Source organism: Trachurus trachurus (genome assembly GCF_905171665.1).
Source record: "Trachurus trachurus genome assembly, chromosome: 16".
NCBI lineage: Eukaryota > Metazoa > Chordata > Actinopteri > Carangiformes > Carangidae > Trachurus > Trachurus trachurus.
Genome location: NC_139902.1, coordinates 17167470 through 17190839, shown reverse-complemented (window position 1 = coordinate 17190839; position 23370 = coordinate 17167470). Strand labels below are relative to the sequence as shown.

The following is a 23370-nucleotide window of genomic DNA, read 5'->3' as shown; positions in this document are numbered from 1 at the left end:
CTGGGCTCACAGAGGGATGTCTAACAACACAAGCACAACACAAACGAGAGAAAGAGCTATGGCCATATCACTGTGGCTTATAAATCAATGTATTCTACAGTTTACAAGTGGAGACTTGACTGTAAATGATGCACAGGTGTGACATCAATCTTAAAGACTTAGACTTTGTGCTACCTATGTTTTCACCCTCATATTTCCAGAGCCACACTGGTTGTTGTTAGTGAAATATACATGGACAAAGTTAGTGCAAAATGGTTGTTAGAGGTGGTGCGGGTCAGACTAAATTGATTTTGTCTTTTTGCATGTGAGCCTCACCTTAACAAAAGTGATCTTGCACTGGCAAATATCGCTGCTGGAGTTTCTGATGCAGATCTCTCCGTAGTGCTCAATCCAGCGCTGTCCACTGAGAATGTTGTGGATGCAGGACGTCACCTTGTTCCACTCATAGTGATCTCCAGATCTAGAGAAAAAGATCAATTTTAAAAGTGCTCCGTTTGCCTGTAGACGTGGCTTTTAATTGACATACAGTACTCATTGGTTTGTGCAGTCTGTGAATGTGTGTGTATGTGCATAAGGTAGAGACTCACTCTGGCAGAGTTACATGAGTGGTACCCACAGGAACAATCTCCATTGACTTGCCCCAGAACTTGTTCTTACACCTCACGTCTGCATAAATCAGAGGAAAGCATCGCACACATTAAAATTCAACCTAGACAACCGGCTCCCATTGTAATATTTACAATTAATTCATATATTCCTCTACCTTGCCAGAACACAAAGTTTTTTGACTCCACATGGCAAGCTGAGATAGGTGGGTGGTGGCTGACCTGCCATTGTAAAGGGAAACAAAGAGAAGCTTTAGTACATCAATTTAAATAATGCTTTCAATGAATTGTTATCAGAATACTGAGGTTGTAGGCACAGATATTGGGTTTCATGCATACTTGCTCTGCAACAAATCGAAAGCCTTTATCTGGCCGGTCACATTCATACGTCTCTCCCAAGAGAGGGTTGAAAGGCTTTCCCCCAGTTCTGTAGTAGCTGGATGCATAGCCCGATACGACAAACGTAGCTATGTACACCTATACAAAGATGAAACAATTGTTAGTGATGCTTTATTCACATTTGAGGTAGAACAAAAAGCATAAATGAGACTTAGAAATTAGCTTGTGAAAACCTTGAGGATTTAAAATAAGCTTCGAGGCTCGCAGAACACAGTATCACAGCGGTGTCAGATATTATTGGTTCATAATGAATGTCAAATCCCATTTCGATTCTGAGCAGTTTCAATTTCCATTTTCCATTTTACTGTAATGAGCGAGGTATCTGTCTGAGTACGCCTCCGACTGCTGCACTGAGTCCAGAGATCACTGAACTACTCCCACGTCATAACGGACGGCCACAGACTGGTGATGACACTGACTTCAACTGCTTTTCAGTAGCACATTTACACACACTGTGCATGTTTGTCCTTTATTACAGGGAAACTCCACAGGCAGATCTCCCACACAAAAATGAACAAGTGTAAGCTCATGAACCGCATCGCTCCAAAGTCTGTAAGTGCAAATGAGAGCAGTGAGTACGACACGGAAAGAAATGTATGTTTCTCACAGAGAAATCATTTTATAAGCAGGGCTAGCAAATACTGCTGCTGTCAAGCAATAGGTAATTACTAGCTCTCAAAACAGCGCTTGATATTCTGCTGCACACACTCTGTTAAATTGATAGAGCTTCCAGGCCTCTGGTATTGTTATTAGAGAAGAGTGTGATTAGCTGACAGGACTCTAGTGTATATGTGCTAGATATGAAGCCAAAGGGAGGGGAAACAACTGACCCGATTCTATCCAAAGTGAGAAAAATAACAATTTAAAATGTAAACTGGTAAGTCTCAGATGTGCTATTAAAACTTTTTCAAACTTAGACGCCGCTCACACACTCAACAGCCAAAGGTGAAATTGCCATCTCACCATACGTTCAAAAGGATCCTGGGTAATAGCAGCTCTGTCTAGCAGCTCGCTGTACTCCAGCTCTTCACACAGTCTCTGCAGGGTGTTGAGAGGCTCATTAAGCTGCACAGGCATGGCCACTTTGGACAAGTCCTTGCCGATGTTGTTCCTGAGGATGTTCCACAGGCTGATGGTGCTGTTGTTGGGACTGGGAGACGGCAGACAGGATCTACGCTGACACAGGACAGTGCCTTCTTCTACAGACCCTGGGAACAGATGTGGTATGAGGTCAGGTGAGACACTGACAGCTCTCTGTGTACTAGTGAAGAAGCGAAGCCTGAATGACATTTGTAATCTGGGCGAGGCAATTATTGTAGCGCTTTGTTCCACATTTTACCTGAGATTGGTCTCTCACTTTCTGTCCCATTGCTGAAGTTATCCATGGAAATGTTGTCACTGATGTCACTGATGTATGAATCATCCTCTGACGCCTGAAAAAAAAAATCCAAACTTTAGCTATTAGATAAAAAGATACATTTTTAATACCACCTGCAGCAAGGAAGAGGGCAGGTCTCTTTCAACATCCTGTCATGTCAAACTGCAGATCTGAGGCGCAGGAGATGAATGGTCCCTTAGGACCTGGTGACAAATTTGCACCTCGACTTGCTGTATTTTTAGATGAAAGTAATTAACTTCCATTTTCACATTGCTTCCGCTCCAGCTGCTATCTTACAGTAGTTGTGTGAACACTGAAGGAAGAGGAGACCGAAGCAACAAAGAGAAGACGAGTTTCATGGCACGCATCATGAAAACTTAGACTGAAGACTGTAAGATGCCTCCTATCATCATGTTGTTGAGGTGAAAAGCATGATTTTCTCTCTGTAGTAAACAATACACTGAATTCTCATAATAGAGACAGAACTGATGAAACACTGTGTGAGAGGCAATAAATTAATTAATTAATAAAGAACCTGTGGTGATAATTTACTTTTAGACCCAGCTGCCCTGATTCATTTCTCTCTCTGTTGCATCATGCTGGTCTTCTCATCAAAAAACAGTTGCAAGAGCAGAGCTGGTAATAACATTTTGGTTGTGAACAAGAATAATCACTCCACACATTACCAGTCGTGATGGTTTAGTTAGTTTAGTTTTATTATGGATCCCCATTAGCCCACACCTTGGTGAGGACTGTTCTTCCTGGGGTCCAGCCACTCATACACAACAAATCAAAGCATAATATAATAATGGTACCATTACACAGCCCTAAACGTCAATGTTGAAAGTTTAATACCGCTGAGTAAAACACACCTCGGAGCGGTTTGTTGATGGAAACAACTTAACACCTAGCCTATACACTTACCTCATTTTCAGAGGAGCTAGCAGACAGCAGAACTTCCTGTGCATCAAAGAACTCAGACAAAGACTCTGCTATCGAAGCTCTGCTCTCATTGGACACTTGGTGCACAAGGGGACGGGATTCATCTGCAGAGTCCTGTTTCTAGAAGACAAAATGTCCACAGCTATAATTAAGAAGAAGAAAAGGGCGACGTCACTGTAGCCAGGGAGGGTGGGATAATCACGGGGTGTTTGAGGTTACAACGTGACCACAGTGAGGAGATAATGAAGGTTCCTCAACACAAAAATGTGTTTTAAGTTATATATTGAAAAACAGTCATCTGTAATACAATACAGTGAATCACCTTGTGTAGTGAATGTAACTGAAGCATGAACCTGAGGTTTCCTCTAGAAACAGCAATCGGCGATGTGGTGAACTAATAATATTCACTGCAATACAACAGGCTTTCAGTTTCATGGAGGTGTATCTATATTTTAGACTCTGTTGTTTAAACCCACAGTGACATATTCATGCGTACCATCATTTGAAATCCAGATACTGGCTAAATGATGAGCCTCTAAAATGTTTGTGTACAGTAAAGGAAGAATTCAGATATAGATACAGACTCATTTATAATATAATATAAATAAAGTACTGTATCAATCCAATGCATTACTAGAGACTGTATCACAATATATTACTGTATTAATCATTGAGAGGCAGTCTGACATGCAAGTTTGCAGTGTGCAATATCGCAAACTCTCTGGCAAAGCTGAGGTTGCTCACATACAACAAGATGCACATTTAGAATGGATTTAAACATTTGCATAATTATCCATAAAAAAAAAATTAAAAAAAAACAAATAAACATGCAACCAGTTAGAAAGACAGAGGATTTTACACACATGAAAGAGAGCACGGCCGTCTATCCTGTTTCAGCAGGAGATTATCTCAGAGACAGCGCATTAGTTTTACGCTGCGTGTTAAACACATTTCTAGGGAGACAATTAAGCAGATCAGCTCACTCGCTGGTCAGCAAATCTGATTAGGTGAGCAAAGAGCTTCTTTTAGGAGACAATCGTGTGGCAGTCTTCCTCTGAGCCGTGTGCATGTGTGTGTATGTGTGTGAGCTTAACCACAGGACTGAGAGGAAGCACTTTGTCATTGAAAAGATTAACTTATTCCCCAGGAAGCGAGAGTTTCCTGGCAAGTGTGTGGTAAAGAAACTTTTGTTGACTTTTTATAATAGTCACTGTCATCGTAACACAGAGTGAGTCGAGTGAGGGGGTGAGAGGAGCGCAACATTTGTTGAATCTGGAAGAGGAGAGGGAAAGGACAGCTCATTCATTCTGTGGCAAATTCTAAACCGTGTGGGATGAAAAAAAAAAAGAAGAAGATGGAGATAATAATAATCATCATGTTGGTAGGGGGAGGGAGGGAGTATAGTCACTGCATTCCTGCACCCACCTGCACAGGGGCAGTGAGATTTATTAGTGTGGGCTCTACGATGTGGGACTCAGCATGAATCTTGCACAGGCGCTCTCTCAGCTCAGAGTTCTGGGCTAAAGCCTGGAAAAACAATCAGTGTAAACATGGTTTAAAGCACACACCCAACCAGTACTGAAAGCTGAATTGAATTCCTTGTTTTAAGTCATTTACCTTTATGTGTTATCACAACAGACATCAGACAGGAAGCCCTAAACTACATTACTCACCCCGTGCCAACCCTGTGTGAGGTGGAGTAGGTAGAGGCTGAGTAAGGTAAAAAACCTGACACCCAGCAGGGTATTTAAAGAGAGAGAAATGTGTTGGCGTAAGAGAGCACAGGAGTTGTAATGTGTGGCGAAAGATGTCAGCATGACAATGTGTGTAGAAAAAGGCAGAAGATAGAAAGCGGCTCCTGGTGGGAGGCAGCGGCCGCTGGATACATGACTGTTGAGGATGATTTCGTTCAGGTATACACACGTCACACCGGCAGCGAGTGATTCCTCTAAAAGGCTCATCAATGTGTCAAGCCTGATGAGTGGCATGAGGGCAGCGTGTTGTGATGTATTGCTACTGGCTGAGTAAGATTCCCGTGTCTGCACATGAGCACTCGCTGTTCCACGTACCGCTGCCAGTGCGTTCTTCAAGCCGACGACCTGCGGCGAGGTAGGAGGACACGTTTCGTGGTCCAGAGATTGCTTTAATCTCTCTCTCTCAGATGTTAGAGAACTCAAGGCTGACTTCATGGTCACATGCACTGTGGAAAGAAGAAGAACAGTTTGCATCCACTACAAATAAATAAAATGGAGCAGAAGCGAAATTTCGATCATCTCATATTACTTGGCAAGCTCTGTTTGATGACATTTCACCACGCACTTCATAATCGCTGTTTAAGAAGCCACATAAATGAAAATGCTGGCAATATTAATGCATCACTGTAGTGCATTAGGCCCATGACACATCCTTAGCTTCATAATTTTCAAGGTACATAGATTTTGGCGATTTGAACACCAGCAGCATTGACAGCTATCCCCCGGAGCTTCTTGAAAATCATGATACCATTATGCAAAACACAAATCATCCTCATTATTCCGAGTCAAGCATCAGGTAGCTGATTATAAATTTCAGTGAAGGGTAGCAGGAAACTTAATCAGACCCTTGTGGGGCAACACTGTGTTTACAAAGTAGATCTTCCAAGCTTTGTGGTTTAGAGAGCAAGAAATCTCTCGCTTTTAGTAACAGCTAGGGGGAAATGCTGATTGGAAACAACATCAAAATTCTAATGAATAAAAACTGAGGGAGTTTATCAGTAATTAACAGATGCTGTGGCTGCACCATTGTCACTTCTGTTTGTTCAAAACAACAACACTGCACCAGCCCTATCTTACTTACAAATAAAAATGCAGCCAGGCAGATTCATGGGCTTTAAACAGGGCATCTGAGAAATGATTGAGTTGCTCTCAGTTTAAAAAAAAAAATCTTTAGTCTCCTGAATTTATCTGAGATACTCATCAAAATCAACCCACTGATTCAAAATAATTGACTTACAGTTGGTGGCAACACGGCAGAAGTCCTCCTGCAGCTTGGCCACATCAAAAGCAGAATCCAGTGATTCGGGGTCGGTCTTGTCATTGCCGAGAGCAGCGGTGGAGAGGTTGGGGTTAGATGCGTGAAGGCGGACGGAGCCAGAGGAGATGCAGCTGGGAACCTGAAGTAACACAGGAGGAATACAACTTAAAGGGGCTGTCACTTAAAAAGGATTAAACACGATCACTCTTCAATATCATGTTTTTTTTGTACCTGCAGAGTTGTTTTTACGTCTTTGTTGTAGTTTTTAGTGCGCCATTTCCTTGGAAGTCTCTTATCCTTCTTGGGGCTGTCAAATGTAGATGCCTGGAGAACAATAAATACAGCTTCATAGAACGTGTTGTTGTTAAGGTGCTGCTGTATATTTAGTACCAAATGACTCAGGGGCAACAAAAATGATTGGTGGAGGGAAATGCGAAGAAAAGAGACAAAACATTGCATAAAAGAACTGTTTTCCTGGGGTTGATTCATTTAAAGATGTTTTCCTTGGACTTGGTCTGCATGTAAAGGTGAATGGGATCACAAGCAGAGCGCTTACATGCAGGGCTTGAATAGATGGAGCTGAATAGGTACGATGGAGGACTTCCATACTCTGAAGCAGGTGGTTGAGCTCCAGCAGGTAGGCTTCACACACAGACAAGTCTGTTGAGAGGAGGAAAAAAGACTGTACAGTCAGTCAGTGACTCCACAAGATAGAGGTTAGTTTACAACGAGCATCCACAGGCTTAAGATGAAGATCCTAAGAACTTTTGCCAAGACATGGGTCTTTGCTTTCGCCCCCTTATGCAACAGAGAGCACGGCTACACTAACTAAACCTGAACGTCATCAACACTACCTGGGTCAGAAAGATGAGAAGGTGAGTTAACCGGAACGAGGGATCAAGTTGTATCACCCTAGACTTGAGGAAACATTTGATGATCATGGAGACGAAGGACGGTTGTATCATGGTGTCTGTGTGGTTTTAATGAATGATCAATTGGCCTTGGCAGCTCAAGTGGAAACTAGAGTCACTCTCATCACTTAAATTACTGTCGGTAACAAAGCTCGGTTAAAAGACAGGTTTAAGGTTTGTCTGCCTTGATGAGCTCATACAACTAACCACTTTAAATGCTAAGCCCCAGCTTGGACTGTGTTTCAGCAGTGGAAACAGAAAACAGAAACTTTTGGGCCCCTGAATGTAAAATTCAACGAGGAGCCAAACTGTGTGTACAAATGTATCAATGTTTTTTTTTCCAAACTCTCTGCTTCATAACTCTCATATGCGATTGACGGAGGAAACGTTGACATCAGCTGTACATCAACAGTGAAAACTGAGACACACAGTGTATCAATAATCAACAGCCTCCTCAGTTACAAAGCTTCGCCTGCCAATCTAAACTGTTTATATATCAGAGAGAGAGAAATGTATTCATGAGAAGTGACAGCATCAGACAAATGTACAAAGTTGAAAAAGATGAACTCAAAGGTTAAATCTCTTACTGATTCTGAATAGAGCTCAACCTTCATAAACACTGAACAGTTCTTCAACCTCTCAGCCTCCATACAGATTTATGTTTATTGATGAGTTTTCTTTCTTTTTTTTCAAACCAAACTATGCAAATAAAATTTTTCTGTAGCACACGCTTTTTTTTATACATACAGTATAAATAAAAATGTAAATGCAAAATTCAGCCAAACTTTAACCAGTGGTTTTAGTAAGCTGGACACGACCTCAGCCAACGCAGGTCTTAGTATTCTATCGTCTTGCTATAAACACAGGAATCAGGGTTTGAGGCCTCACAAAATGATATAAAATCACAAAAGGAAGTGAGTTGTGCATGAATGATAGTCTGGCTCTGGTGTCTCACCTTTGGAGCACTTGTCCATGTCGTCAGATGACTGGAGCCAGGCCGTTACCTTGGCCTGACTGTTGCAGCTTTGAGGAAAGGCTCCTACAGAGTTCACTGTGGACTGCCTTCGTAGAGACATGCACTGTAATCGAAAATCAGGCCCAAAGGTCAGATCAATAACAGAAGTCCGGCCTTTGTAACATTCCCGAGTAGGTGGGCTTTGACTTCAATTATTACTAATCATTCAACAATGATAATCATTAGCAGAGAGGCAGAAGACAGCATTTACTTATGTTTGTAATTACATTTAGTCACACACTTTTGTCAAAAGTGACTGAGTAGTGAAGGATAACCTTAAAGTTTCAGTGCAGTTGGTTTAAATACTGTGTGTGTGCTACATCTGTTCAATAAATGCCTGACCACGTGGTGTGTTGTGTAGTGGGCAAGTATACCTTTCTGATAGAGGCACTCTCAGCCATGCTGGGGGAGCTGGGGGAGGGGTAGTGTGGGTAGTAGAAGGACTTCTCGCTAGGGTACATGGCAATCTCATTTTGCCGATAGAGCCGATGGTGGCGCAGCTTGGACACCCATTCATCAAACAGCTCCTGTGATTTAATCTGCGGAACAGACACCACGATCAGAGGTCAACACAAGGACACGCAAGGTGGAGGAGGTGAGTCCAGGTACAGTACGAGCAGTAATGCCCTCCCACCCACCCACATGTACAAGGCATGAGGTCATTTTAAAGTCATTTTCATGTAGGCATCCATCTGTTCCAGGAACCAAAAGGGAATAATCAGAATAATCCATGTTTTAACTCTCTTCCTGTAAAACAGTGGGGGGCAATGGCTTATATTCATTAGCCTTGTGGTTTACCTTCAGGTGATAGATGTTTTCCTCGGCATCAAGATCGATGCACTTGGCTTTCTTCTTAATGGCCATGACAGAGAGACCCACGTCAATGCAGCCATGCAGTTTCCCTTTCTCAATCTGCACATCAACGTCAACACATGATGTTGTAAAATGCATTAGACAGGACCTCATGCAAATGCAACAGAGTTTTTAAATACATTGTGTTTATAGCAGCACTAACAGTCCTTTGGTTGCTCAGCCTTCAACAGGCAGCGTTTCTGAATGAGTGTGTAATGAACATGTTATTATGTGAGATTGGCAGGTAAAATGCACCCTGCGATTCCTATCACTGATTAGGAGATGGTGAAGGGAATGAAGGTCTTTTGTGTTTACAAGACAGACAGTTATTCTAGGAAAGACAGACAGCAGTACAACAAGAGTGTTACAAAAGACAAAATGTGTCCTTTTCAATCTTCTGTAACTGACAGGCCATGGAGTATTCAGCCAGCAGGCTTTTCTACTCACATCAGCGCTACACTTGCCATACTTCAGGATGCCTTTGTCCAGGAAGAAGTATCTCTGCAGGGACAAAGAAGGACAGTGATGCAGCTGGGATAATATGCAACACCCCCGACAGCAAGTCTGATGTCACTGTTATGACTCTGATCATGACATAGCCAGCGTCTTGTTAATGTCTCTGCAGAGAGATGTTTGTCATCGTAGGCTCTTGTCTTCCTTTATTCCTCTTCCCCTCACTCTGCTGCAGCCTTCCTCCTCCACCCTCTCTCTCTTTCCCAAATTCATGGTGCTCTCACTGTACGTCCCTAGAGTCCAGACTGTTGAAAGCACAGAAAGCCTTGCCTCTAGGCACAGAAAGCTCTGCCTCTAGGTTTAAGTAAGTCAATACTAAATGAATACAGGTCTATTAACTGACAGACCATCAGCTAATGCCTCTGAGAGGAACACCAAGACATGTAGACAGTATCATCCCAGTGAAAGCTTTTAGACAGAGTGTGAAGAGGCTCTGACTCAAGTCACATGTGACTCCTGCTGGTGAAATCATCCAGTGCGTAAGATGATTCAATTAGTTTAAAACAAAAAAAAGGAGTCATGTCAGCAGATTTTTTTTTTGGGGGGGGGGGATGAGGAACCTAGAAAGCATGTGTTAAAACCGGTAAATGGAAATGGAGTTGTCAAGTATGTCTAAAAATACGACATGAGGTCCATCACTCTGAGAGATGAGTAAGTGTAATGAGGCGTGTGTTGTTGGATTATACCTTATGCCATCCCTTCATGGGCCACTTTCTCCTCTTCAGCATGTAGCCCTCCTGTTTCTGGGGCTCCAGGACGTTGCCGAAACCTCCACGCAGGCCCTCCACTATTTCCCAGCTGTCCTGTGGGCGTAGATGGTAGCGAGCGACGAGATGTTAGACCAGACTGACAGCCGTTAACAAACAACTCAATTTGCGCGCGCACGGTGCAGATTAAAGTTGCCGCGAAGGTTTGGTTGATATGAATTAAATGAATCGACCACCCAGCAGAGTCAAGGTCACAGTCAAAAGCATATTGTAGTTTTGTGTAGATTTCCAGCCTGTTTTCCATTCAGTGTCAGTCAGTCAGTGAGAGGCTGTGTCAGATGAGTACGTAGTTTCACTGATGAGGAAAAACGCAGCCTCAAGTGTGATGTTTCGCAAACTACTTTCACCTCATGGTCCCATTTACAAAATTAGCTTACCTGTCTAACCTCGCTCTTCACAATAATCATTTCCTGACTGAGATTAGAACGCTCAGGTCCAAATCCCCTGCAAATACAAGGATTAAGATGATATTTCATCACAGACTAATCCACGTGGGCCTGTCGTGTACTTTAGCTGTGAGATTTCCAGGAAGCAGCACAAACAATATAAACAGAGGGTTTTGTAATATCTTTGTGGACTCTGTAGCGGCTCATGACACTTTTAGTTGATATTAGGTGTTTCAGCGATTAGTGAATTGATCAGTCATTGAGTAAACAGAAAATTTGGTCAAAAATTGTGATGGATTGTTTCACTTTACACATAAAAGATTAGTTGTTACTTGTCATAACCTGTAGCTTGTGAATATAATTACATCATATCTTTTTTGGCTCTAAATAAAGCGTCCAAAAGTCTGACGTCTGTGATGGATGTTCTTTCCCTGAGCTTAGAGACAGTGCACACATTTTTAAACTGGGTGTGTGTTTAATTTGAAAATGCAGGGACGGTCAACCCCGCCCTCCACCCCCCCAATCCAAAGGGAGGGGAAATGTGCTATAGTGGCTATACATGGTGTAGCAGCACTATCACGTGATGCACACAGGACAAAAAACAAAAAAAACAGACATTTTCCCACACATACTCATAAAAAGCAGCAACAGTAATAAACGTGTGCAGCATCACAAACATCCCATTACAAACATCAGAAATCAATAAAGATCGGAGGGCAGAGAAAAGATATAATTTCATACCATTTATGTGCGCAGACGGGAAAGCAGCTCATGCAGAGGAAGTCTCTAAAGTACACACTCTTTGCCGGAGAGGACTCTAACATGAGAGCTCAAGGGGCTTTTTCAGATGGAGTTGAATACTGGAGTGAAAGAAACTATTGAGTTACACTGAGAAACATGAAGGAGTCAGTGTTTTTGGAGCCTGACCCATATTAGGGGCTGAAAGTCAGACTACACTGTGCTGCTTCAATTTTGAGCACATTTTTATAATTTATTGACAGTTTCACAGTGAAGAAACAGAGGAGACAACATTAAGGAACTGCAATAATTAGTTGTTAGAGTCATTTATGAAGCACAAATATGAAATATTCTCCTGTTCCTGCAAAATAAATATGAGGCTTTGCTTCTTTCCTCTGTTTCATAAACTGAATATGTGAATGTACTGGGGCTTTGTACTGTTTGTGCTGAAGGAACAAATAAAAGATTGGATATTGTGATGGGAATACTTCACTGTTTCCTCACTTTGTAATTAATCACTGACTAAAAGATGTGATAGATTGACTGATAATGACAATATTCATTAGGGTGCAGCTTCTGCTGATGCAGTATTTTAGGACTGTACCTTCAACTTCATTACGCCGTCCTACAGGGACAAAAAGCCAAGCACAAATAATCACGTCACATCTGTCCAGAGGGACTCTGGGTTCTTGGCAGAGGTTTGAAGTGACTCTGTGTTTGTTAGCTCAGTGTGTCCCTGGCTGTTCCAGTGTATAACAGCTCTGGCTAAACAAACTGTATCAGTCAGAGAGGCTGACTGCTGGAAGGTGAGGCCGTCTAAAATAAACCCTTGTATCTGAAGGGGGTGGGGGGTGGAGAGGGCGCGGCTTGTGGGCTGCTCTTTCACTCTCCCTGAGCGCTCGTCAGAGCTCTCTGACACACTCACACACTGAGTCATTGTCACACGCTGCCCGGGCTCTTTTCTTCAAGGTCAAGAGACACTCTTCACAGAGACATAAAAGACTGTACGCACAGGGATGAATATAAAAGAACTGTAAGTCAAGTAATTAAGAAAATGTGAAGATTAGAAACGGACAGAAACAAGGAGGTTCTGTTCAAATCCACCAACAGTACCTGTGATATTTAAGGTGCTGGTGGGCTGAGTTTTTTTTACACATTGAGGACATACACTGATCAGGCGTAACATTATGACCACTGACAGTTGAAGTGAATAACTCTTCATTGTGGTGCCTGTTACAGTTATGAGGCAGCAAGTGAACATTTTGTCCTCAAAGTGTATGTGTTTGAAGCAGGAAAAATGGGCAAGTGGGTTTGAGAAGGGCCAAATTGTGATGGCCAGATGATTGGGTCAGAGCATCTCAAAAACGCAGCTCTTGTGGGGTGTTTGTGGTCTGCAGTGGTCAGTATCTATCAGAAGTGGCTCAAAGAAGGAACAGTGGTGAACCAGCCACAGGGTCATGGGCCGCCAAGGCTCACTGATACAGGCGGGGAGCGAAGTCTGGCCCGTGTGGTCCGATCCAACGGATGAGCTTCAAATTGCTGAAAAAGTTATTGCTGGTTCTGATAGAAAGGTGTCAGAATATACATGCATCGCAGTTTGTTGTGTATTTGGCAGCAAGTGCAGGTGGTCAGAGCTTGATCGGTGTAGAGTCGAGCTGTTTCTCCATGCTTCCAGTCTTTATGCTGAGCTAAATCATGTCTCTTGGCTCCAATTTCATATTAACTGTACAGGCATGAGAGTTGTATCGATCTCTTCATCCATCTCTTGGTGCAATCTGGTGAATAAATGTATTTCCCCCAAACTATTATAATGCACTGATATGTTTTCTTCAGCTGAAATCACCTGCTGAAGTTCAAAGGGAAACTGCTCTGCAGACTATTGGATTTTTATATCTTAATAAAATTTTATGTAAATCCTCTTAGCTCCTCAGATTTATGCTATTTGAAGTGTGAAACACACTGTGGGGTACAGAAACAAAACATCACTTTAGTTTATTAGACTGAACCACATGACGTTTTTACTGGGATTTAAAACCAAGAACTTGACTCGGTTTCTCTTGAGGAAATGTTAATTCACCTTTAATTGCTGTTACAAAACTGAGGTCTAAGCACGGCCGAGGTTTAAGAGCATCTTAATTTATTTATACGCTTGTTCAAAAGTTTAGTTTTTTTTCTTTTCTTATGAAAACACTCTTTCTCTTTGCTGTTACGCTAAAGTGGTGGAGCATTAGCGTCTGTGTGTCCTGTGGGCAGAGCTGGAGTGAAACTTTATTACAGTCATTTCCATACTGAAAAGCTGTTGTGGGCAATGAAAAATTAATGAGTCTGTTGACCACAGATAAATGCCCAAAGCAAATGCAACAACAGATTGCTCTTCATGCTAACACCCTCACTAATTTAGGTGTGAGGAAACTGAGGTTGAGTTTCAGTTATTGAGCTGTCTCTAAATTGTTGATGGAAACAGATAAAGTCTCTCTCAAGTTGTCAACTTTTGGACTTTGTTGACAAATTAATGCAAAGAGAAGTTCAGATGTGCCTGATTCTTCAGACTTGGCTTTACAAAGAGATAAATAAACCCTTGCTAGAAAGCCTGAGAAACCCACAGGATCTATTAGTAGAAAGTTGTTTTTAGGCATTTAGTGCCAGGTTATTGTCCTCCCATGACATGAGAAACCCCTGAGGGCTGGTTGATATTTGCAATTCAGAAACAAGTTAATGAGAAAAAAACAAACTTTCTTCTTTCTGCATGTGAAACAGCATGGAAATGGCCTGCGAGCGTAACATGACCACAGAGCCTTATTTGACCAGAGAACAGAGCATGATGGAGTGGCCGGATGTTTCCCAGTGACGTGCGACAGTGTCTTCAGCTGGTGTGAGTTACCTGTCTGCTGTCATGTTTGGACGAGGAGCTGCTGTTGCTGCGAGACAGGGAGGAGATCTTCTGTGACATGGCTGAGCTGCGCTCCTCAGAGCCCATTTTGCTGGAGACGGGCCGGCGCAGGCTACGGCTGGAGAGGCAGGAACATTCCTCGTCTGAGCAGAGATAAAGAGAGGATGGGGTCACAGGGAGAGAGAAGGAGAAGAGAAAGATGGCTTTAATAGGCGAGCCCTCTAAAAGCCTCTGAGCTCTGTCTCACTGAAAAATGCATTAGGTTATTTGGAGTGATTCGTTTTTCCATCTTGGCGTAGCAGACATATGGGATGTAATGAGCAAAGCGGCACGGACGAGTTCTCGACATATGCAAACGAAACTGACAGACAAGACTGGAAGACATAAATTGGTCTGCAAGTGAAGAGACCTCAGATTTAAATCATTCATACCTCGGCTTCACACAGTGATGGACTGTTGCTGTTTAAGGATATGGCTCTAAAACACCCACTGGAACCACATACTGTACGCTGAGCAATGTTGAAAAGACATGGACCCTTAAGTAGCAATAACACATAGCAAAAACTAGCACAGAGAACAGCTCTTTCGAAGTTCACTGAAGGAAAAGTAAAGGACTGTAGACTCCACAACTATAAAGCTGTTAAATTGTTTTATAGTCCCTAACAACTGATCAATTAATTGGTGCACAGAAAATTAATTACCCACACGGATTAAAAGTCTAAGTCATTCCTAAATGCAAAGTAGGCTACTTATAAAACGACATACTTGAACATGTAACAAAGTGCTCAGGGGAAGTGTTATCTTTATTTTTCAAACAAAACAATTAGTTGATTAATTGAAATTGAAGCAAAGCGATTAATTCCAAGATATACAGTGGCCTAATGTTTATAATGTTTAATCTCTAATAGAAATAATATAGCTCAAGCTCATAAAAACGTAAGTAAGAGTACTGAGTTACTTTCCATTACTCATCTAAACTTGAGTAGATACTCAGCTCCTCCTCTGGTGGGATTTTAACCCATGGTTCAGTATTTGAGAATACGATGCTGAGTGGCGGCTGCTCCCACTCCTCACACTGTTTTCGAGATGGGGGAATGAAAGGCAAGTGTCACATGTAAAGATGCCGCGTGATGTGAGATGAACAGTGAAACCTAATATCATCACTTCAGCAGAGTGTGAAAATAATTGGGCTTCTTAGGAAAACAGAAACCCCTCAGTCAACTGCCACACTTCACACAGTCTAATTAACATTATGTGGCTGGCCTACCACGTCAGCACATGAGGCCACATTTTGCTAATGCTTTGTGAGTGGCAGTTTGTCATGGTATGGAAAGCTGACTAACTAACAACCGCAAGTGTTTGTGTAAATCGCACCCGTCCACATGGGAACAAGCAGCAGGTCGTTAGTTTAGCTTTACTGAGAATGCACATCAGTACTGAGTTTTAGGACCATTAGGTCTGACTTTACTAATATGTGAGCATCTGTGAGAATCTCAGGCAAGACAGCTCATGATTATATTTGGATGGTTTAAATGTCTTTTAATCACAGCAGTGTCCATTAAAAAAATGGTTTGGGTAAAATTAACACAATTAAGTATTAAGTATTGATGATACAGTATTAATTGTTCATTAGACATTTTATTTAGTTGTACAGAATATTTTTCCCATATATATTTCCCATATATATATATATATATATTATAGAGATCAACCTATTATTCTTTTAAAAGAATGTTAAATTATTAATATCATTATAATTTTTGCAGCAGTAAAAAATTTGACTGAAACTTTAACTAGCAATATTATAATACAATATAATATAATTGTAAAATGTCAAAATCCAAGTTTTCGATGACAGCGGAGTAACCTGCATCCACTGATGATGTGACGTCATTGAAAGCTCAGGGGAAATCCCCATGTTGAGATTTTACCTTTTGTCAAAACTTTTTTTTTTCTACCGACCAGCCCTGCAAAACGCATCTCCTCCCATCGTCGACACGCCACGTGTTGACTACCACTTTGAAGCCGCGGCAAGGTTAATCATATTACCTGCTCTGCATCCGCAAGCTTTGTGCTGCATAATGGCCACAGCCTCTTGTGTTGGACAGACAAAAGCATGGTCATCTGAAACCACCGTCCTCGGGCCAAGCCTGCACCACCTCTCAGTGTGTGGACCACAGGCCGCGGTTTAGACTGACAGAGCTCGACACCCAAACTGCAGCCACAACAACCAGATGAAAATGGCAGGAACCACGTGAGGAGGTTCCCGGCAGCAGGATGCACATCTTGCACATCTCAATTATTGCAGCATACAGTATATGTGACAGAAACATACTCAGCTATGGACAACCACAATTTATGACACACTTAATGTAATCTATCTATGTATCTATCAATCTACAGTAGCGCAGCTCTGCCTCTCCATTGCCTATGATTTATTCATCCACTTTCCACAGATCGCACCAGCTATATGCAGGTCTGCCACGCTGTCACCCTTCGGGGCACCCTTTCATCTGATACAACAACACCACTTCTCAGGCTTTCATCACGGTGACAGCGACATTAGATGTGAGAGCTCCAGTAATTACCCTTTCCTACAGAGGAGCACATGCTCATTAATGGCAATGAAGAAATGCAGTAAGTGCAATGAAACTATCAAATTACACAGGAGCCGTGTTAGGGATTAAGGTTACTGTTGTATGGATTTTTACTTCACTGAACAGTGGTTGCTGTCATTTACAGACTGAGAATCAGAAATGAAGTGACACAAAAGACATACAGTGACTGCGGTAAGTGGCTGTGGCTCATGCAAAAGAGCAGAGCAACGATGCCCGAGACCACAGCCTGGTAAACAGGGGGATGCTGACAGGCTGTGAGTGCTGAGTGTGTTTGTCCAGTGTGCCGGGCCAAAGAAACAGAGGGGATCACATGGACACTGGTAGCTAGTGGGAACAAAAGATAAACATGGGCCACAGGGAAAGTTGCAGTGCCATCAAGACGGCCTCCTTTTTATGTGCAAGTGCATTGGTACAAAAAGGGACAAGTACATCTAGTTTTAAGGCCATGCTTACCCTGTAATCTCTTTGTTTGGAATCGATATACTATATGCAACCTTTGTCTACACTTCTCGCCGAACTGTAGACAAAAGGTTAAATGGTCCTTGTGAAGAGGTGACTGACTCAATTGAATATTCCTGTAAAGTGTGGGTGAGTGCCTCCCACAGCTGTTCTATAATGAGAAACCAGCATGATAACCTGGAGTGGCTGAGCTGATTTCTTCACTCAGCAGCAGCAGCAGCTTCGTCTTACTGTAGGACAACCAGAGAACCTCCATCCTACTCAGGGACTGCAGGCACAAAGGCCAGGTCCAAAATGTGAGTGAAATGTAGGCCTATATGGCCCAATATCAGTCCAAAGATTTGATCCAGACAACTCTGGGTAGTGGGTAGTTCAATTCATGATTCCCAGGTGATGACTTTGCAGATGCCCTGAATCATCCTTTGGCGCCACCAACAACCACAATTAATCTCATCAAGTACTTTATTTAATGACCTACTATTTGCAAATCTGGTGGTGTAACCATCAGCATCAGCTACACTGTACTAACACAATAAATTTAGAGCTAATTGTTCTGGGGGAGTTTTTATGCAACCTATGCTGCAACCAACAATAATACTGTTTTATCTGACAGATTGTAATCAAACTGTCTGTAAAATGCCAGAAAGTAGTAACAGTGCTCATTTCTAAAGGATTTTTGAAAAACAGTAAAATACTGACTCACCAGGATCATCAGGGATTAATCATAATACCACAGTAACAAAAAAACAAAAACAAAAATAAAACAAACATATGGTCTAGTTGGGCAAAATGTGTTTGCCTAAATGACTCCACTTCACCTGCTGCTGAGATTTCTACCTTTTAGAGCTCCGTTATGCAACATAAACTTTATCTTTGTTCTTCTAAAATGTACTAGAAAACTGTCAGCAAATCCCATGTCAGTTATAGATCTCGGCTGAAGTTATAGATGCCTAATGTCCTTTTAAGCTGCGCTAACCGAATTGACAGAAGCTGAAAGCCCTCTATTACATTCTGCAGTTCATGTTGCAGATGTTCCTCTGACCATCCACTGTCTCCAGTGTCTGCCAAAGGGACTGACAGGCCTAACAGGCTTTAAGGCATCATTAGGACGTGACTCACCAGAATAAATGCCTCATGGTCGAACCCCTGCAGAGAAGCTTTCTCAGGAAATAGAGTCATGTTTGCAAAAATGATAGCACTTAAGCTTCTATTGGCAGCTGCTGTGCTTCACTAATTCAAAGACGTTGGGTGGGAACCGAGCGTAAAACTCACTCCCACTGCTCCGACATCTACTGTATGAAGTGAACTCACTTCAGGAGAGACAGAGTACTGGTGGTGGAGTTAGTGAGATAGTCTGCCTGAAGCTGCTCTAGAGGTGAAAAATGAGCCATCTTTAAATATAAAGAGAATATTGACTTTTACCAAGCTGATAAGATGATATTTAGATAACCTTTCTTCTACCTCTCTCTCTCTCGCTCTCTCTTTCTCACACACTCATTCCTCATGCATTTATACTTCACAACTGCATGTCATTAACTTTGAATCTTCTCCATTCTTTAGTCTGTGCTTCTCTCTCTCCGTCCTTACTCTGCAGGTACAGTATCTCTGACTCTGCAGCTGCAGGTTCTCTGCTACTTAACACTCCACTCAATAACATTACCACTTTTATATTCAACACTGTGATTATTATCATTACAACAACCATTCAGGCCGTGCGTAAATTGTTCCTATTATCTCTGTCTCTCCCTCTCCTCTCTCAGCCATTTCTCCCTTCTCAACCCAACAGACTGAGGCAGACGGCCGCAGACTCTGAGTCTGGTTCAGTCGGAGGTTCTTCCTGTTAAAAGGGAGTTCCTCCTCTCCATGGCCACTAAGTGCTTGCTCATGGTGGGAGCTGTCGCCCTATGATAGTGTAAAGTCTCCCTCTGTAAAGTACAGTGGGTTAGGGTTGAGATAATGGACAATGGGCTTCAAAAGACATACTTTCCCATCCACATCATAAATAAAACTGGAAACACACAGCGGTTCAAACTATCTCTTAAATAACATTTCATATGCAAATCCCAGCTGGGAGAGTTGAATTATTTTCATATAAAAAGCACTTGCTCTTCATGTTTATGAAATAGCCTTTGTTTATGTATAAAGCAAACAAAGCCGAAGGAAGGGCTGTAAATGAAAAATAATAATGTCATCTATAAATAAAATAATGGCTTTTCAGCTTGAAGAGAAACTAAACTGATTCTCTTGACAGGCAGGCGAAACAGAATTATCCAGATAGAAGAAAATCAATGCTGATTTAAAATGGCTCCAACAGGCAAAAACCGCTCTAAGGTTTTTTATTTAAGCTCTGGAACAATCAGCCTAAACCCAACAAAACAAATAGCCCCTTCATCTGCTACACACCTAACATGGTGCTGTGGTAACCACCTTATCTGTGCAGTCCACCAGCCACTCACTGACAGCTCATTCCTCTCAGCGCAGAGCTCCTCAGCAACAGACCAAACTCTGGTGAGGACAGTAGAAAGCGATTTACTCTGCCTCTAATAAAATCCATCCATCAACTGAATAAACCTGAATATGAACCCAGCCTTGCTTAATTTTTGATTGGCTTTAATTTTCCCATGAAGGATAACATCACCAGATGCCGGTTTTATGTGAGCTCATCACTAGCAAGCTGCCAGGACCCTCTTGTTATCCTGCATGTTCTTCTTCTTCTTCTTCTTCTTCTGAGGAAATACTTCCCATGCGCAAAAAATCACCAAACTTTGCACAAAGGTCCAGTCCCATGCTCAACTCCGAGGACATGTCAATATTCCTCAGTACAAATTATTAAGTCCATCTCTCTGTTGTTGTTTTTTTTAAACAACAACAACAATCTTTTTTTAATAAAACAATTATTAAATCCATCCCCTCCCACAATCTTTGCTCAATTGACATTGAATTGACTCAAACTTGCTAGACAGCATCTTCAGACTGTCCTACACAAACAATCCAGACAGACCCAAACACCAAAAATTGAGCCTACAGTGCATCAAAATGTTTGACTGTAAACGGCATTGTAAACATATTTTCAATGTTCATAAAAAAATGACAAAATTTTGTCATGGTAGATGATGTTTGGAAAATATCACAATTTTATCTAAAAAACTGAATTTCTCTCTCACTCTCATGCGAACAATTGGAGTCAATGCAAAAATGTGATATTTATACATCAGTTTTTCACTTATGGAGCCAATAAATCATTGTTAAAAACAAATTACCAACATCTCCATAGATGCAATTGTGTATTTTCGGACTTTTGTCTTAATAACTGAATTTTTGACAGCTGTTTAAAATCTGCCTTTACACACTGCTGTCTTGCACACAGGTGACTGTGATTTGTGAAGCTACATGTGACATTTCCACTTTTCAATTAGCTCAGTGAGATAGAGGATGGTTGTTGGTGTTGAAGATTGTGACTTCAAGCCTCAGCTCGTGCAACATTTCCATATGAAAATCTACCCATACGTACACAAAGGTCCAGTCCCATGCCAGATGTCCTCAACTGGAAACACAAGACAATAGTCCTGATGGCGGTGCTACAGCACGCATCTAAATTTCAAAACTTTGAAAATTCATAACAAATGAAGCATATGTGCTACAGCTTTGGAACTTTCACTTTCAAATTGCCTCATTTTGCCTAAAATTGTCCGGCCCTGACCATTGCTGTAATTCTTCTTCTTGTTCTTCTTCTTCTGCTTCTTCAGAAACAACACAACCATTAAGAAAACAAGAACATTTTCTGATTGCTGCCACACACTGGGCTCTCCTTTGCTGCATCAAGTTACCACGTTAATAACAGTAATTGTATTATGTAGACTTACGCTGCTTGGATGATGCCTTTTAGTCTTTGTTATCTCATTACTGAAATGTAGAACAACTTTTTCTTGGAGAGAAAGAATAGGGGAAAAGGAGAGAGAGAAAAGGATATTGTGATGTAAGAGCGCCAAGGGGAGCAGGAAAAATCAGCAGAAAACTATCTCTTAATATTTGGGCCCCAATGAAATAGATTGTAACAATGAGAGTATTGTGGTTTAATGCTGCAATATACCTGCTTTTTATTGCTCATATTTCTTTATTTTGACAGCCATAACAAGCTGATGCTATTTCAATGAGGAGTGAAATTCAACCTCTTTAAATGATTTAGTGCAATGCAATATGAACATATTGTGACAATGGGTGAAATATGTGTTAAATAAGATAAAAACCACTCTCATATCTTAAATAAACAAGATATTAAGTGTAATCAAGTGAGCTTCACAAGGCAGGATGAATGGATTTTTTAACACTGAATAGAGCCAGACTATAGCTGTCTGCCTGCTAAGCTCAGATAAGATAAGCCAACTGCTCACTGTAGTTTCACATCAGCCATACAAACATACCAGTAGTCTCCATCATCTCATCTTGCACCCTCTGCAAATGTCAAAAGGGCTTTTCCTTAAAATGTCAAACCATATGATTGTAAAATAATTTCCAACTGTCAATCATTCTTTAAATACCTTTTCTAATTTTCCATAGACTAAAAGCACTTGAGAAAAAGAGTTATTTTGTAAAATTTATTTCACTGCCTAATGGGAAGCAGTCATCTAAATTGCTCTGCAGCAAACAGGGAGGACTGGGCATTCAATCACTCTCTCATCAGTGGTTCCGCTTTCTTCTCAGGATGTAAAATTCATAACATGGTGATCACACCATACGCTAGCATAAGAATAGTAAGAGAAGTCTGAATCTGAAATCTGAATGCAGTATGTCTTTGATTGTGTCATTCAATGCTGATGTGACGTGAGTCTTTTGGATAAGATTCGTCAAGAGGCCGCAATCAATCGAAGAGCTGAGAGCAACACTGCTGCCTCAGTTTGAATCAGCCTCTTATCCCAGTCTGAAGAGTTATGATACTGAGTAGAACATGGACAAGTGCACAGAGAATAGTAAAGTCCTGAAAGTCTCTCTCTTTTCCCCTGTGAAACGATGTCACTTCAGTCTGCTGGAGTAATGAATTGCCTTCTCCATGCCTCTGCATCTACCCTGTATTCTTTCCCAAAAAGACAGTGCCAGAGAGTAGGGCAAAATGAAAAAAATAAATAAAAAATAAAAAACACTTCTTAAATCCAACTCAAGAATCAGGTCACCACAGGAGAATCAGTCTTAAAATACATTCCTCAAGCTGTATCATAGGTCAGCATGGCAGCACCCAGCAAATGATGAGCCCAGAGGACTGACACAGAGACAAAACTGGCTTCATCCCAATATGAGATCTATTATTCATTAGTACATCTCTTGACCAAGCTGGGAACTGTTTGCCAGCCCACGTTAGCGTGCATGTGTGTGTGTGTGTACATGTGGCCACACCTTCTCTGAAAGAGAAGCACAGATGGTAACGCCTGCTCCTGATCTGCTTAAGGCGGCATGGTGAAAGGTTGCCAAGGCCAGAAGGGAGCCTCTCCAAAAAACAGGCTTGTGCTACTGAGCTTGCACTGCTATCTGTAATCTTACAATTTCAACAGTATGAAACAGAACTCAAAAGCTCTCTCTGCTCATCATATTCACACACAGAGAGAAATTGTTCGCAGTTATGACCGTAATGATAGAAAGAACGACAGATCAAGTCCCCTCTCACAAACTTCCTGCAGCGTGAAACGTCTTTTCATTCATGTCTTCTCCTCTCTGACATGTGACGGGGTCTGTGTCACTCTCTCTCTCTCTCCCCGACGCCACAACACATCCTGTTAATCAACCACATCCTCAACACACTCCCTTTCCTCCTACACCTCCATCCTCCATCTCTCGTTCACTTGTCTGCTCTGAGTGCGGCAGAGGTCCTCTGCTTTGTTACAGTCACAGTGTGG

General features: G+C 41.8%; 1 protein-coding gene across 1 annotated transcript in view; it reads right to left on the bottom strand.

The window, feature by feature from the left end:
• Positions 1 to 23370, bottom strand: part of osbpl3b (oxysterol binding protein-like 3b) — a 30103-nt gene that overhangs the window by 2290 nt on the left and 4443 nt on the right. The window contains exons 2-19 of the mRNA XM_083988920.1: positions 14400 to 14551; positions 10314 to 10430; positions 9562 to 9615; positions 9061 to 9174; positions 8637 to 8801; positions 8203 to 8326; positions 6893 to 6996; positions 6568 to 6660; positions 6316 to 6475; positions 5394 to 5524; positions 4750 to 4851; positions 3307 to 3444; positions 2344 to 2437; positions 1968 to 2212; positions 945 to 1082; positions 764 to 827; positions 588 to 666; positions 316 to 460 (exon numbers count right to left, since the gene is read on the bottom strand). Of these exons, the coding sequence (XP_083845046.1) occupies positions 316 to 460; positions 588 to 666; positions 764 to 827; positions 945 to 1082; positions 1968 to 2212; positions 2344 to 2437; positions 3307 to 3444; positions 4750 to 4851; positions 5394 to 5524; positions 6316 to 6475; positions 6568 to 6660; positions 6893 to 6996; positions 8203 to 8326; positions 8637 to 8801; positions 9061 to 9174; positions 9562 to 9615; positions 10314 to 10430; positions 14400 to 14495 (2163 nt within the window). The 5' untranslated portion in view covers positions 14496 to 14551. The remainder of the gene's footprint in view (positions 1 to 315; positions 461 to 587; positions 667 to 763; positions 828 to 944; positions 1083 to 1967; positions 2213 to 2343; positions 2438 to 3306; positions 3445 to 4749; positions 4852 to 5393; positions 5525 to 6315; positions 6476 to 6567; positions 6661 to 6892; positions 6997 to 8202; positions 8327 to 8636; positions 8802 to 9060; positions 9175 to 9561; positions 9616 to 10313; positions 10431 to 14399; positions 14552 to 23370) is intronic.